Source organism: Hipposideros armiger, unplaced genomic scaffold (assembly GCF_001890085.2).
Source record: "Hipposideros armiger isolate ML-2016 unplaced genomic scaffold, ASM189008v1 scaffold_328, whole genome shotgun sequence".
Lineage (NCBI taxonomy): Eukaryota > Metazoa > Chordata > Mammalia > Chiroptera > Hipposideridae > Hipposideros > Hipposideros armiger.
Window position 1 is genome coordinate 217,784 of NW_017731678.1, and position 15,043 is coordinate 232,826.

At 36.9% G+C, this 15,043-nt stretch overlaps 1 protein-coding gene across 1 annotated transcript in view; it reads right to left on the bottom strand.

The window, feature by feature from the left end:
- Positions 1-15,043, bottom strand: part of LOC109392361 (B-cell scaffold protein with ankyrin repeats-like) — a 64,581-nt gene that overhangs the window by 48,119 nt on the left and 1,419 nt on the right. The window contains exons 3-4 of the mRNA XM_019660758.1: positions 12,222-12,530; positions 8,071-8,379 (exon numbers count right to left, since the gene is read on the bottom strand). Of these exons, the coding sequence (XP_019516303.1) occupies positions 8,071-8,379; positions 12,222-12,530 (618 nt within the window). The remainder of the gene's footprint in view (positions 1-8,070; positions 8,380-12,221; positions 12,531-15,043) is intronic.

A 15,043-nucleotide genomic window follows, 5' to 3' on the forward strand; every position in this document is an offset into this window, starting at 1 on the left:
CTGAAGTATTCAAATGTTTACTGTGTCTTAAAATGGAAACAACCCATGGCATGGATTCTCAACCTAAGCCCTAGCGACATTTTGGATTGGATAAATTTTTTTGTGGTGGGGCGTGTCTTGTGCATTGTAGGATGCTTAGCAGCATCCCTGGCCTCTCTGTGCTGCATGCCAATAGTAGTGTCCCAGTCATGACAATTGAAAATATGTTTCAACATTGCCAAATGCCTCCTAGGAGGCAAATCACCACCAGTTAAGAACTACTATTCTAGGGCTATTAAGCGTCTTACGAAAGACATCTTTAACAGAGACTCTAGAAGCATCATATATTAAAGAGAAAAAGACCAGAATTCACTCTGCTGTTGGAATCTAAGCACTTGATAATATTTGCATTTATTTTTGCATGTAATACAAACCCGTTAATTGTCAATTCACACCACAGTTGATTGCTGCCTCCTTCCCCCTTCCCTAATATAAAGGAATTGAATTTCTGGAAGATGAGGCTGGAAAAGCTCATCATTATGATGCCAACACTCTAACAGATGGTCTGCAAAGCAAGCCCTTTTTAGGTTTTATTCCATGCCTCTGTCATGTTCTACTGTGAGAAGGACAGAAAGAGCACATCAAAACACCTGGGTCACACAGGCAGACTTGATCTTCTCTAATGGACAGTGTGAGCACAGGTCTGAAAGACTGCTCCTTTTCAGAGGTGCACCAGCACCCTATGTGGAAAGGAGAGAGGCAGAGAGAGAACCACAGGGGAAGCCAGGGACACTGGTCTTACAAATGGAATGGTAAATATGTTCCTCTGTCCTGAGAGCACTATACACACTAAGTCCTGAAGCTAAATGGTTTGGACAAGGTCACCCTGCCAGAGTAGGACCCAAGGCACTTGATCAAAGGCCTACTTTAACCCACTTGACCATATGTCCTCACTAAAGGGACAGAGACCGTTTCACTCTGTCACATTTACAATGATGTGGATTAATTTTCCTAACAGACTCTATAAGGTCTTTTTTTTTTTCTGTTTGCATTTCAGTTGCACTGTATGTGATCCATTTCGAGTACAAACGAATTGCATGTGGAAAATTTCTGAGAGCAACTGAGTTGTACTTGACATTTTGGGGTCCCAGTAGCCGAGTAGCTCTCAGAAAGGTCATATACAACTTTGCTGCACTGCAAAATGAGCCAAGGGCAATTCAGTAGCAATTGAAAATTGAAACGGAAATTATATTCTACCCCAGATCAGAAACATGGACTCTGCAGAAGGATCTAGGTCCTATTAATTGTGTGAGGGAAAAATGGGGAATTATCCACCAAAGTTGAAAAATTTTCCACAATAGGCCATCATCATCTCTTTGCATGATTTATGAATATAGTTTTACTACCATTCTATCTACACTATGCAAAGTGCTCATTTTCTTTCCTTGATTTGTCTTAAATCAAGAATTCTGTCACAGAGAAAGTAGAAGACCATGTAGGAAACTGTTGCAGAAGCCCAGAGTACTTTCAAACCAGTGCCCAGGACCAACAAGAACACTCCCTGACCCAGGTGTCTGGATGCAGATCTGAGCTGGAACAAGGAAGAAGTACCTGGAAATCACAGAGGATAACATGGAAAAGAAATCTCAGGATGGAAGCAAAAGCCCCGCCCACAAAGGCCCCGCCCACAAAGCCCCCCCCCCCCCCCCCCCGCGTCGTGGGGCTGCTGCTGGACACGGCCATCATGAACACACTCCTCTACCTCAGCCTCGATCACTTTTTTATTTCCCCTCGACGTTCCGCCGTGTACCCCAGTCACTGTCCCTATGGTTACTTCAGAATGGGACAGATGAAAAACTGTTCACCGTGGCTGTCCTGTGAGGAGCTGAGGTCAGAAGTGAGGCAGCTGAAGCGTGTTGGGGAAGGAGCCGTGAAGAGAGTGAGTTCCTGTTTGACCCCTGTGTGACTCCCCAATGCGAAGGGGCGCCCCCGTGGGAATGCAGCTTAGCATTAGGTGTCAGGAGCCAACAAAATGTTTCTGTTCCTGAGTCCAGTGAGCTCACATCTGGGATTTTATCCTAATAAAATAATCCAACGGAAGAACCAAAGCTAAATGCATAAAAGACTACTTTGCTTTATTATTTATCATTATAGAAAACTGGAAATAATAATTATAGGGGGATGGTTAATTGGATTCCGGTCCAACCACTTGATAGAATATTCTTTAGCTATTAAGTGTAGTTAGGAACCCATGCAGTGTGAGAAAAATCTTAATGATGATAAGTGAAAAAAGTAAAATACAAAATTATACAATAAAAAAAAAGAATTCTGTCACTAAGAAAGACTGTCAATTCATGTGAATTCCTTTATATTCTTGAAACTTAATGAACCTGATTATTTTCAATAGTATAGGGAGAAAAAAAGTGGAAAGAATGCAATATCTAAAAGCAGGCAAACTTCAAAAATGTTTCATTTAGGAAAAATGAGCTATTTTTTTGTGACTGTGAACATAAAATTAGGTTTAGTGTAACAGGAATGGAATTAAAATATCAAAACATATCTCTTGATAAACAGGAATGGAATTAAAATATCAAAACATATCTCTTGATAAAATGAACTGTGGGTTCAATTTTGCATTAATAAGTTACATTTCTGGAGGCAGGGGATGGCAGCAAAGGTGGAAACAGAGCTTCTCTCTGACATGTTATACTGTGTAAAAGCAGTTAGAACGTTTAGCTGCATGTGAGTATCCTAGAACTTTGTCCTCTTCTGTATGGGCTCCCCCCTCTTCAAATTAGTAGTACTTTGAACATAGGATAGTAGAAACCAGGAGAAATTTAGGAATTAGCAGAATTCTATTTTCCAGTATGTTAATCGTCTCCTATTCCAGCCACATTGATGTGGTTCTTGTTGCTTTTATCATTTATTTATCCTTGTATTCATTCAACTCATATTTTTCAAATATTCATAGTTTCTACCATGAATTCAGCACTGAGCTTGGCACCAAAGATACAATGATGGGCAAAAGCAGATAATGTTGGTCTCCTCCATGGATCATATAGGCTCAAGGAAGAAATTAAGATTAACAAATAACCCAGAAATAAATATATCAGTAAAGGAAATTTTTGGTTCCATGTGTATAGGCAGGGGAGCCAAACTGACCTGGATCCAAATCCCACCTCATCTTCATCATTGTTTTATCATCATGGGAAAGACCTTAAAATTCACTGAGCATCAGTTTCCTCCTCGCTAAAATGAGGCTCTTAATGCCAACCATGAAGGATCATTGCATGAACTAGAAATTACCGTGAAAGTTGTCTAATATTAATGATAAGGAGTGGACTAAGCCAACCTGACCCCTTCATTCCATCTCTAATAGCTTCCTTAACTTCTGACTCCACTAGAACCCAGAAAGCACACACATTTTATATAATTTGAAATTAGTTTAGCACAGTCATCATCCTCTTAGAAACTGAGGAAAGACAAAGTAGAATTGCTTTGAATTATTATCTATTGAGTGCATACCACATACCAACATTGTGTTGAGTAGTTGCTGATTTTATCTCACTTAAAGGTTACAACAATCCTTGAAGTAGATATTATTTTTTATCCCCAACTTACAATGAGAATTTTGAATCTCAGATATAAGAAATTATTTACTTAGGTGATAGCAGCTGAATCTGAATGTGTTCTGCAAAGTTGGGTTGGGAAAATTCAGTTTTCCTCCTATGCCTTTCTTTCCTGTGTGTCTCCTTTACTTTCACTCTACTACTACTCTACTATAACACTTTACTTCAGACACTATGGCACCAAATGTGTGTGGGTTTTTCCCCACAGTTCTATGACACCAGTTGTGTTCCATTTGTGTTACAATTGTGTTACACCAGTTGTGTTACAATTGAGTTCCATTTAATTGAATTCTTACACTATCTGCTTGGAGATAGTGTCAGCAGTCCCACAAAACTGCTTCCATTCTACTCCAGGTACCAATCACAAGTAGTAGATTCCCAGATAGCCACAATTTCTGTCAGATTTGGCTAGAAATCAGAGGTTCCCATGACCTCCTCCTCAGATTTGATTAATTTGTTAGAGCAGCTCACATAACTCAGCTCACATAACTTACTTACATTTATATGTTTATTAAAGGATATAGATGAAAAGATATATAAGGTGAGGTCTGGGCGGGTCCCAAGAGCAGGAGCTTCTGTCCCCGTGGAGTTGGGGTCTGTGACCGTCCCTTGTGGATATGTTTGCCAATCTGGAAGCTCTCAATCCCCTTTTGGGATTTTATGGAGGCTTCTCCCATTTGATTGATCATTCACTCCATTTTTAGCCTTTCTCCTGACTCAAGAGAATGGGGGGGCTGAAAATTCTAAGCTTTTAATCATAGCTTCGTCTTTCTGGTGACTAGCCTTCACTAAGATGCCATTCAGGAGCCCACCCAGAGTCACCTTATTAAAACAAAGACACCCTTATTACCCAGGAAATTATAAGGTTTTCTGGAGCTCTGTGCCAGGAAGCAGGGGTAGAAACCAATATATATTTTTTCTATTATCTCACAAAAGCGAACATGATTTTCCTGTATCTTTCTAGTTTATTTTGTCTCATCTCTTTGCCAGTGCTTTCTTGAGTTTCAGAAATAATAAATTGGGGATTTGCATCCTGAATTCTTCTCCCAGTTCCTACTCCACATCCTTCTCTCTTGGGTACGTTAACACACCCTGGATGTGCCAACATTCTGCTACCACTTCTGTGCTCTGGCAAGAATTGGGGCAAATTAATGTTCTAATTGCATGGGTAGCTTTCTGGGAAATGGTGGCAATTCTATTTAATAGGTTTGCCTGAGCTAGAAGAATTAAAAAAAGGAAAGATGTGATGAAAGACTTTTACCCTGTGAAATGCAAAGAACATCAAGAAAGAATTAGCTGAGGAGGCAATGTTTTCCTAATGTGGGAACAGAATAATCGATAATCAATAGCATAAAGGAAGAGACAAGCAAGTATACTCCAGTGAAAGAGAAAAGGAAGATATAATTAAAAGGGACTGGGGTAACTTCCTTTACAGTTCAGTTGTTGCTGCTTTTTTGAGCAAAAAATGTGGAGCAAAAAATCATACTGCTTTTATGTACTTAAGTGAAAACAAGAAAAGAAAAAGAAAACAAAAACCATACATTATAACAGTGGCACCTGTCTGCATATAACACAAATGTTGTGAGAATAAATTAGATTGTGTTTTTGAATCAGAAAGATTTCTTATAAATTTTGAAGGGTGTCAGGCTTGAGGTGAGTAGATGAGATAAATAGCCTCCAAAATTTCTTAGAAACTCAAGATTTCTAAGATGCTATCTAGTTTTTGTGCATGCGTGTATGTGTGTTTGTGTGTGGATATATACATACAGAGGGTGCCAAAAAATGTATACATACTTTAAAAAAGAAAAACTGTATTAAAATTATAATACTTAATATATACTGATAACAAAAGATGAATACAGGTTATGTTTGACTTCTGCAACTACAAGAGGTGCTCAAAGTGGTTACCATCAGTGCCCAGACACTTCTGATTACGATGAATTACTGCCTGAGCAACATTGACCAAAGTGTCTACTTGTATACATTTTTTTGGCACCCCCGGTATATATGTATACATATATGAAAAACTGAATCATTGTCATATAGGGGATTTACATAATTAATGCACAAACTTTATTATTTGGTAGTCAATAAGTCTTTACATAATTAATAAATACATGAATGAGGAGGAAAACCATCTCAATTCTACTATTTAACATGAAGATTGGTTCAAAGAGAAAAGCAGTCATAACCCCAAATTCCTTCTCCAATTAAATGAGGCAACCATCCATGATGGACATTTCATTATTTGGAGAAATTGAACAGACGTGGTTCTGGCTGTTAGACATGAGGCACAGTGGGTGACAGGAATTATGCACTGGAATGAATGAAGGGAGGACAAGTGAAAGTATGCATTCTAAATGGTGACATTTCCCCATCTTCTTCCCACACTCTGCGCACAGACTATGGGCAACAAGATACATAAATGTAGACTGGAGTTAGTTGGATTTTATTCCAGAAAAAATGAAAAGCATAGGAGAATAGATCTACATCAATAACATTTTGGGGAGTAATTCAGTGAAAGTGCTCCTTATTTCCCCATTACCCTACAATGCAGTCCACAAGTTAACGAGCAGAGTTTCCATTCAGGTTTTTAGTATGTTGTTCTGAAACACAAAAACATAGCTAAGAATAGCCAGCTCTTGGATGGAAGTATCAAGCATTTCAGACAACACAAGAAAACAGTGTGATAATAGAGACAATATGAGACTTGAAGAAAAATGAAAATCACAAAATTTTAAAAACAAATAAAAGCAAAGTGAAACAAAAACAATAACAAAGATATTGAATTGTACTGCCCCCACTACCACCAAAGAAAGATAAAATAATGGTACAAAAAAACCCAAAAAGAATCAAGAAAGAGTCATGGAAAACAAGACTCTGACAGCCAACTGATGGATGAGAAGATTAAGCACAAAGAGGAGAACCACACGCCATGGAAGTCTCTTGTGGTCCTGAGAGTTCCCAGTGATCAGGACACAGAAGATGATGTGTCTCTTCAAAAACTTCTGGAATATAACTAAATTCTTGTATTGAGTTATGTCTATCTTCTCTCTTTAAAAAATATTTATTGGTATGTAGCAACCTCATCAAAGAGCTAGTAAAATGAGAGGTCACTATGATAAACAATCTGAGAATTTCTAATTACAGCTTATCGACTCCCTTAATAATCTAGACAATTGCTCCAGTTGACATTTTATTTTAGCTGCAACATTTGTTAATTTGCTACCATTTCCTAATTTTTAATAGTTTCTTGAATATTATCAGCAGCAGATCACTGTGAAGTAAGTGTATTGTACACTGCTAAATCACTGTATATACTTGCTCAATTTTCTTATACAAATCTCTCTATACATACCACTTAGCAACAGAATGGTTTCTTTTGAAAACAGTAAGCACAGATGAGTAACTGTGTTCCTTTTGGGTAGATTTGTGGTATATACACATATATTTAAATGTTCTGTTTCAGTACTTGTTTTAGATTGCTTAAATGCATAACCTATTGCCCCTCAGGTTCAGTTATCATCCAAACATTTTGTTTGATTCCAAACATTTTGTTTGATTCCAAACATTTTGTTCAAAATTTTCTAATAATTCTCACATTGTACTCTATGGATTTAATTGCATATCTGTTGCCCTAAAACTCCTCCAGGATGGAGACATTGTTTTATTTCATATTCTCATTTTCTAGAATGCAAGTTTTATTTTTTGGAGAACTTGAACAGTATTAGTTCTGGCCATCTATGTGTATTACACTGATAAATAAAAGTCATATCTTAGACACTACAGACTCATGGAATGTACCAAACCAAACAGGGTGTTAGGAAATAATGGTAAAGTCAACACATCCTGTTGAGGCTACAGATATCAAAACGTTCTAGGGAGTTGTTATTTTTAAATTTAGATCCAACTTAGTAGAGAATGAGTAAGAATGGAAGTCTAAAATGAAGTGGAAATTCTGTGATAGATGAAGTGAATGTTAATCATTGGAGTGAAGTGCAATTATCAGAGGAAATGGGGCTGCATATTTGAGATTCTAGTATTCAAAACTGTTTAACTTTTTATAGTTATCTTAAATGGATTAGGGGCAAAAAGTAAAGTTAAGGGCAAGAAGTAAAGTACCTACCTTCTTTTCTTCTGTTGCACATTATTCATAGGAGTTGAGCTTTCTTCTTGTAGAATTATGGAAGAAGTATCAAACATTTTTCCACATGTTATGGTTTCATGTTCTTTGGATGGTTTGTCAAAATTATACTTCTTAATGAAGAATTAGAACCTAGAACCCTACCCATTATTCTTGTTTTCTTTAGTCATTGTGTTTCTAAATTTTAAAATAAGACAATGCAATTCACCTATGACATGAAAAAATATTTTTCATCTTTGGCATTTTGGTTCCTACCAAAAAAGAGCACAATCCCCATTCCCAAACACACACATGAACAACGGCAACAAAAAACATTACCTTGAGCTATGTAAGGTGTGGTTTCCTCTTTCTGAGGGATATTTGTAGGTCGAGGTGTGGGGGCAGGAGGTCTGTTTATAATGAAAGACCGACCTCCAAGTTTTTTCTTTGTACTCATATGGGCCAGTATCATGTCATAGTCATTGTCATCGACCTCAGTAAACGTGTACGGGTCTTCCTCCTCCTCCTGCTCCCTTTCATCTTCTGTTTTTTCTTCCTCTCCTTTGGATTCACCTCCTGGTTCTTGTCTTGCACCAGCATCACACCAATTTTGACTTCTTTCCATTTGGCCTTCCAACATCTTTTGTGCTTATGAAATAATTAGATAGTGGTTACTCTTCTATAATATGCAATATTATTGGTTTATTGGTGTTCATCTGTCACTTGCCTGAACTTACCCCCAAATAATTTATGTATTATACCACAAATTCCAAAGAGAGAAAATTGAACCATGTAATTTACTAACATATTCTCCTGCAATTTGTAATTGTTAACTTTGTTAACAAAAACCAGTTTAAGACATGGATTTCTTACAAAACATACATATTTTCCACATAGTTTATGAATGATTTAATATTAGAAAATCAAATTATAACATTAAGCCTCAAATCCCAAATGCTTTGAGAACTTGATGAAGAAAAAACATCTAAGAATTTTTCAAGCATAATTCTCTTAGATGCCTTTTTCTTCATTTGAAGTCATTTTACCTTTCATAGGGTGTGCACTAGGTATTCTGCCTCAATTCAATTTCTCTGAAAATGGCAGGGGAATAGCTTGAAAGCACTATTACTTGTTTTTTTTACAGTAAGTCTTACTCTGACTATGAGAAACTGACCTTCAAAGTCTTGATTTCTACAAGCCAACATGAACCTCATTCTTAGAAAAGGGCACTGAAAGTGGGGTCCATGACATAGAAGATGGCATGGGTAATCAATGGCTTATAGGTTCATTCACATGAAACTAATAAATAGTCTTTTATGGTTTTCATACTTTGTAAAGTCTTTACATATTTTTATAAAAATGTATTAATATATTTTAGTAGTAGTCAATTAGAAGGCAAACAGGCAAACATATCATGTACTTTGGTTAATGAATAAGTTGAAAATAACTTTATTGGCTCTCTGACAGACCAATGAGAATTAAAAAGTTTTTTTTCCCTTTGACAAACGTTTTGCTTAAAGTATTAATGAAAACAATAACATGGAAAGGATTTCAGTTACTGACTGAAAATTATTGGTTTTCTATGTTGTTCTGAGAGATTCATGTGTGTGAACTAAGGGAGAATTTTTCTTTCTCTTAGGTGAGGCTCTGACCAAAAAATCCCTTCAGTGTACTTATGGATATTTTAGTGGAAATACTTAGGAGCTAAGGAGAAGAGAAGTTGTAGAGCAGGATAAAAGGATATTATTATAAGAAGAGTCAGCAATTGTTTGCGGTGGGCTTATGAGGAGAGACCAAGGTGAGCTCCTACCAGTCTTAGGTTTGAATGTTTCAGTTAGTTTAACCCGATAAGTATTCAGGCCTACATGCCTAGAACTAACTTTAAAACCCTATGACTTGCCTTTCCCCCTATGAATAATATGGTATTGAGGTTTTTGACTTTATGACTTCTGTTTCACTGACAGCATCACAGGTGAAACCAGGTTAGTGTGTGGGAAACATTTTCACAGTGTTTTATTTTTAGAGGAATGTGTCAACTATCTCACTTTTACGAACCCATTTCCTGAGCTGTTATCTTTCTTTGTTTCTCCACCCACCTCCTTCCTAGCACTTTCTAAAGTTGGGCTTGCACTAGAAGTGATACGTTTTACTTTTCATTTCCCAATGTATTAGATTATACTTTTCATATCGGAGTGGGACGTGAGGTTTCTCAATTCAGGTTGTACCTTGGTAAATAAAGATTAAACTAAATAGCTCATATAAATACAATTTTTGAAATAATTGAGGCAAGAGTATGTAACAAAGAGAAAAATCCTAAAAGCCAAGGAAACCTGTTCAGAGAAATATTTGACACATTCTAATAACAGGCTATCTGGTCTTGAGGCTGAGTCAAAGAGGGGTCACCATGATGGTTCCCTTGCCAGTTTGTTGTAAAGATGGAAGAGACATTGTGTTCTTTATAAACAGGGAGGTGTTCTATTGTATTCTATATTATTGTTCTTTCCAATAAATATGTGCATAAACCCATCATGGGGATTTTGATGCTAGGGTATTGATGAGGAAACCTCTCTTTTTCCATAATTTGGGGGTCTGTGGGAGCTAGGTCAAAGCACCTATACAAAAGTCTGGCAAAAATAAGTGGAAGCTTCCAGGCCAACTTTCAAAAACCTTCATTAAATAGTTAAAAAAAATGACATTTTATTTTCCATTTACTGCCAATATCAGCCTTATGAAAAAATGAAATTAAAAGTAACACTGTATATGAAATATAAAAATAGAGTTTTTAAATAAAAGGAGTGGGTTTTTGTTTCATTTTGTTTTTACGTTGGACACTTTTCAAAAGATATATTAGCCAGCATCATATTTCTGGTCTTAGATATCAGGGGAATACTCTTGTAGATTAGTTTTAGACCTCTGAACCATTCTACCATATATAAAATTTTCCATTAGAAAAAATATGATTTAATATTAGCTCCTTTAAGAGATTTAACCTGATACTAGACAACTTTGTCTTCTTAAGGATACATTTTAGTAATTATACAGAATTATTCACATCAGTTAAAATGATAAAAATATACCAGAATTTTGTTGTCAGTGTTCTACTAATCTATGTCCCTACCCAGTATTGATACACCTACTTCATTGATCTATATCAATGGTCTATAAGAGCTTGATACATAGTAAGTAATCAATAAATATTTGTTAATTGAGATAATGAATCAGAGGAGTGTCCATTAGGTTTTCCATACTTTCCATTAAGCTGCACTTTCCATCTATACATAAAGTGTATAACCTTAATACAGGTTTATATTAATTGATTTGAGCCTTTATAGAGACTGGGCCTTCAAGGACACAAATGTTAAATGTCATGGCTTCAAAGTTTACTTTTTGAAACAGTGTTTATATACTTTATAGCTTTTTAGGACTTGACAACCAAAGTATAGTGATCAAAGGGGTTTTGATAATAGACATTTCTTTCATTTTCCTTCTTAAATATCTTCGTAAGAACATTTCATGAATTTGGAAAGTATTGGGTTGTCGGAAAAGTCATGATGTATTTTTTTTGTTTTTAGTTGCAAAAATGCGTCATGACTTTTCCGACAACCCAATAAATATAATATAGTGATCAATGAGGTAAGGGGTAATTAGTGACTGTAAGAGTGAACCTGGAGTTGGAAGCTGGTCAGGCTGTTGCCAGGCTAAGAAGGCCAATCTGAAAGCTCGTGTTGGTGCTCCCTACCCCACTCCCCAGTCCACACCTTAATCCTACGTGCATCTGGGAGCAAATGTGAGCACAGCCATTTCATGGCTCTTCCACTTGAGCAATATATGTACAGCGAGTTCTTAGACTTTGGTCTCAGTGCAGTGTGTAATAAACCCTTTGCTATTTGCTTTCCTTGAAGCTACCAAGTGAGTAAAGCACCCAAGGACACTTTCAAATCTGTAATACATTAATCTTTCCCCTTTCCCAGAAGACTAAGAGTATTTTTTAAAAGCAAAGTTGTTGTTTACTTTTTGACAGGTTATTTGAGGTTTATTTCATGTGAAGAACTTAAAGACTACTTCCAAGTGTTGTTTTTTTAGTGTTGTTCCTTTATTTACTTAAAGTTCTATAATTAGACTTTGTTCCAGAAGGAAAGAAGAAAGGAAGGAAGGGAGGAAGGAAGGAAGGGAGGAAGGAAGGAAGAAAAGAAGGGAAGGAGAGAAGGAGAGAAAAGAAAGGGGGGGAGGAAGGAAGGAAGGAAGGAAGGAAGGAAGGAAGGAAGGAAGGAAGGAAGGAAGGAAGGAAGGAAGGAAGGAAGGAAGAGAGNGAGAGAGAAAAAGACAGATATCTTTTGCCTGCCTGATTTCCTTAGCTCTACTTAAAGAGCAGGAGGAAAGTTGCTCTCGGTATTAAAAGCTAATCGTCCCTGTATGGATTTGTCACTGCACTATATGCTATGTAAGTCTGTCAAAGGTTATTGCTGTTGTTGTTTTAACCTTAACCTTACCTTGCAAAGTGAAATGAGGTTTTTCTAGTTGGAAGGCAGCAGCTACAGGTCGCGGTGGGGGAAGAGGTGGTCTGATGCTCATGAGTGACTCTTGTGGGTTACTTTCTGGATTGTCTCCAGGAATGAACATATACAAGTCATCATACTGGTTCTCAGAGCTCCCGCTGCCAACCTCTGGCAGGGTGTGCTCGGCCTCCGTGCCTGATTCATTCTCTTTTTCTTCCTTTGCTGTCTCATTCGCCTCAGTCCCTCCTGCACCCTGCCTGTGTGTCTGCCCACTTTCATGATGAAATGCCGAGTTCTGTGTGCCTGTTGACAAGGAAGATTGTATGATTTCATTTAAACACACCATCTGGATGCATTTCGTATTTTGTAATTTTGCACAGAAGTGGTAGTATTGCTAATAAAACTTTTATGATATGATATAATGGAAAGCTGACAAATGCATAATTTTGGTGAATAGTCATTCTTAGGCTTTTCAAATATTTACCAAATGAACAGTTAAAGCTTCATTATATCTTGCTACCTCAATATGTGGTACGCTCATACATATAATATTCTGATTCTCTGGAGTTATCCTTCAGGCAGATTCATAGATATGACTGCATTAATACATTTTTATTAGAAAAACAGTGTAACTGACTTGATAAGTAACAAGTTAGTGATGGGAAAGGTAAAGACAAGGAAAAAATAAATCTTAATTTGCTGGTGAAATATACAATAGAAATAAATCTATGATTTATATTTAGTTATATCTATCTATCAATTATCTATCTATCTACCTATCTATCTATCATCAGATTATATTTTAACTCTTGAAAATGTTACCTGAGAAAACTGTTAATATTTTTTTCATGGGGAAGCCATCCAAACCACCAACTGTAGGTAAATCTTTCTAAGGCTCATTTCTCTCAAATATAAAATGTATTGTATCCTATAATTTAACCAAATGATTCAAATTCTTGCCATTCTAAGAATCATGATTCCAACATTTGTTTTTATATTGTACACAATAAATGCTTCTAACCTCTCAGAAAGAAAATAGAAAAATATTATAATGCAATAACTTTACATTTAAAAAAATACTGTTTATATTTTCTTCTTGAAAATTCTGCTCAAAGTAAAGGATTCACAAAATTTTAAAACAAACTTTGAATCTCTATATTGCAGGGAATTTGTGAATTATTGTCATTGTCAGTGCAAACAGCCTTTCATTCTTGCACAGATCTCTGCTCAGATCTCATCCATCTTTCTACTTCTAACACCAAACACTGAGCCTGAAGCAAAGTAGTCTCTAGAAATGTTGGTGGAATAGATGATGGAGTGACTGGAAAGAAATTATTGTTCAGGTTAGCAAAGGGACTTCACTATTTCTGTCTGGGCAAATTGATCATCAACTTCAAATTACATTCATACTATAGGAAATTACTTGTGTATTCAGCGTTTATATTTTACATATACACTGAATTAATAACAGAGTCTTTTTGGTCCTTGTCACATATGCCCAAATCTGGAATCCAGCCTTGGAGAGTCAGGTAGGGGGTCAGTGGATTTTAGCAAATTTCATAGCAATGGTGGAACCAATGGAAATCTGCTGATGTAGGGCGTTCTATGCTCCACCTGCTCTCCCATGGAAGAACCTGAGGCCTGAGGCCTGTCACACTGAGTTTCACATGTGAGACAATTCCAGGTCCAAACTATGTGCAAAAATAAGGTTGTTCTGTACAAAAAAGTGAAATAATGTTTTCTTGCTACAGGGAGGTCTTCTGAAGATTAAAGGTCATAACGAATATATTGTCATTATCAATGATAGCTTTTATAATCAATTTCATTATCATTACAAATTACAATAAAATGTATAACTTTAAAACTTAGTGCATTAATTCATTACTTTAATATTTAGCATTATTTTGTCTTCTGCAATGTTAGAAGGCGTTTACTGATTTTGCCAATGTATGCTAGTTAAGGCACTGTATTTAACTTTATTTGATGTGCAGGTCAGCCTATCACTTGAAAAACTGGTGATCAATAAAGCTTAGCTGAGCATCAACTGTGTACTGTTACAAGTGCAAATGCCCTGAGGCAAGAGCATGCCAGATGTGTGAGACGTCACCATGGCTGTGAACAAGTAGTCAGCGATGGAATGAGACCTAGGGCCTTGTAGGTATGGTAAGGATTATAAGTACAATGGGAAGGCATTGGAGGATTTGGAGCAGGAGAGTGATTAGCATAGCGAATTCCGGGTGGCAAACGTGAGAGCTGCTATTGCAGGGTTCCTTAAGAGCAGTGCAGTGACTGCTATTGACATTTCGGACTGGATGTTCCTGTGTTGTGTGGGGGCATATCCTGTGCATCGTAGGATATTCGCAGCACTTCTGTTGTCTCTACCCCATACTAGTTGCAAACTTCCCTTCTCAAGTCACGACAATAAAAAAAATCTCTGTTCATTGACACATATCCTCTTGTGGGGGTGAAACATAACCCTCCATCAAGAGCCACTGTGCTACTACAATAATCCAGGAGAGCTGATGACAGCGTGGACTAGGATAAATCACAATGAAGGGGGGAAGAACGGCTGAATGCTGGTTCTATTTTGAAGGCAGAATCAACAGTATTATCAGACAGACTGGATATGCGGTAGGAGACAAAGTGAATAAAACCAACGGTGACCAAGGTTTTTGGACTGAATTGACCAAGGATGGAGTCTTCATTTGCTGAAATGAGGAAGTCAACAGACAGAGCAGGTTGGGAGTGGCAGGAATTAGGGTTTCCAGGTTTGGAAATGTTAGGTGGGAGATGCGAATCACACACTCTGGTGAAGA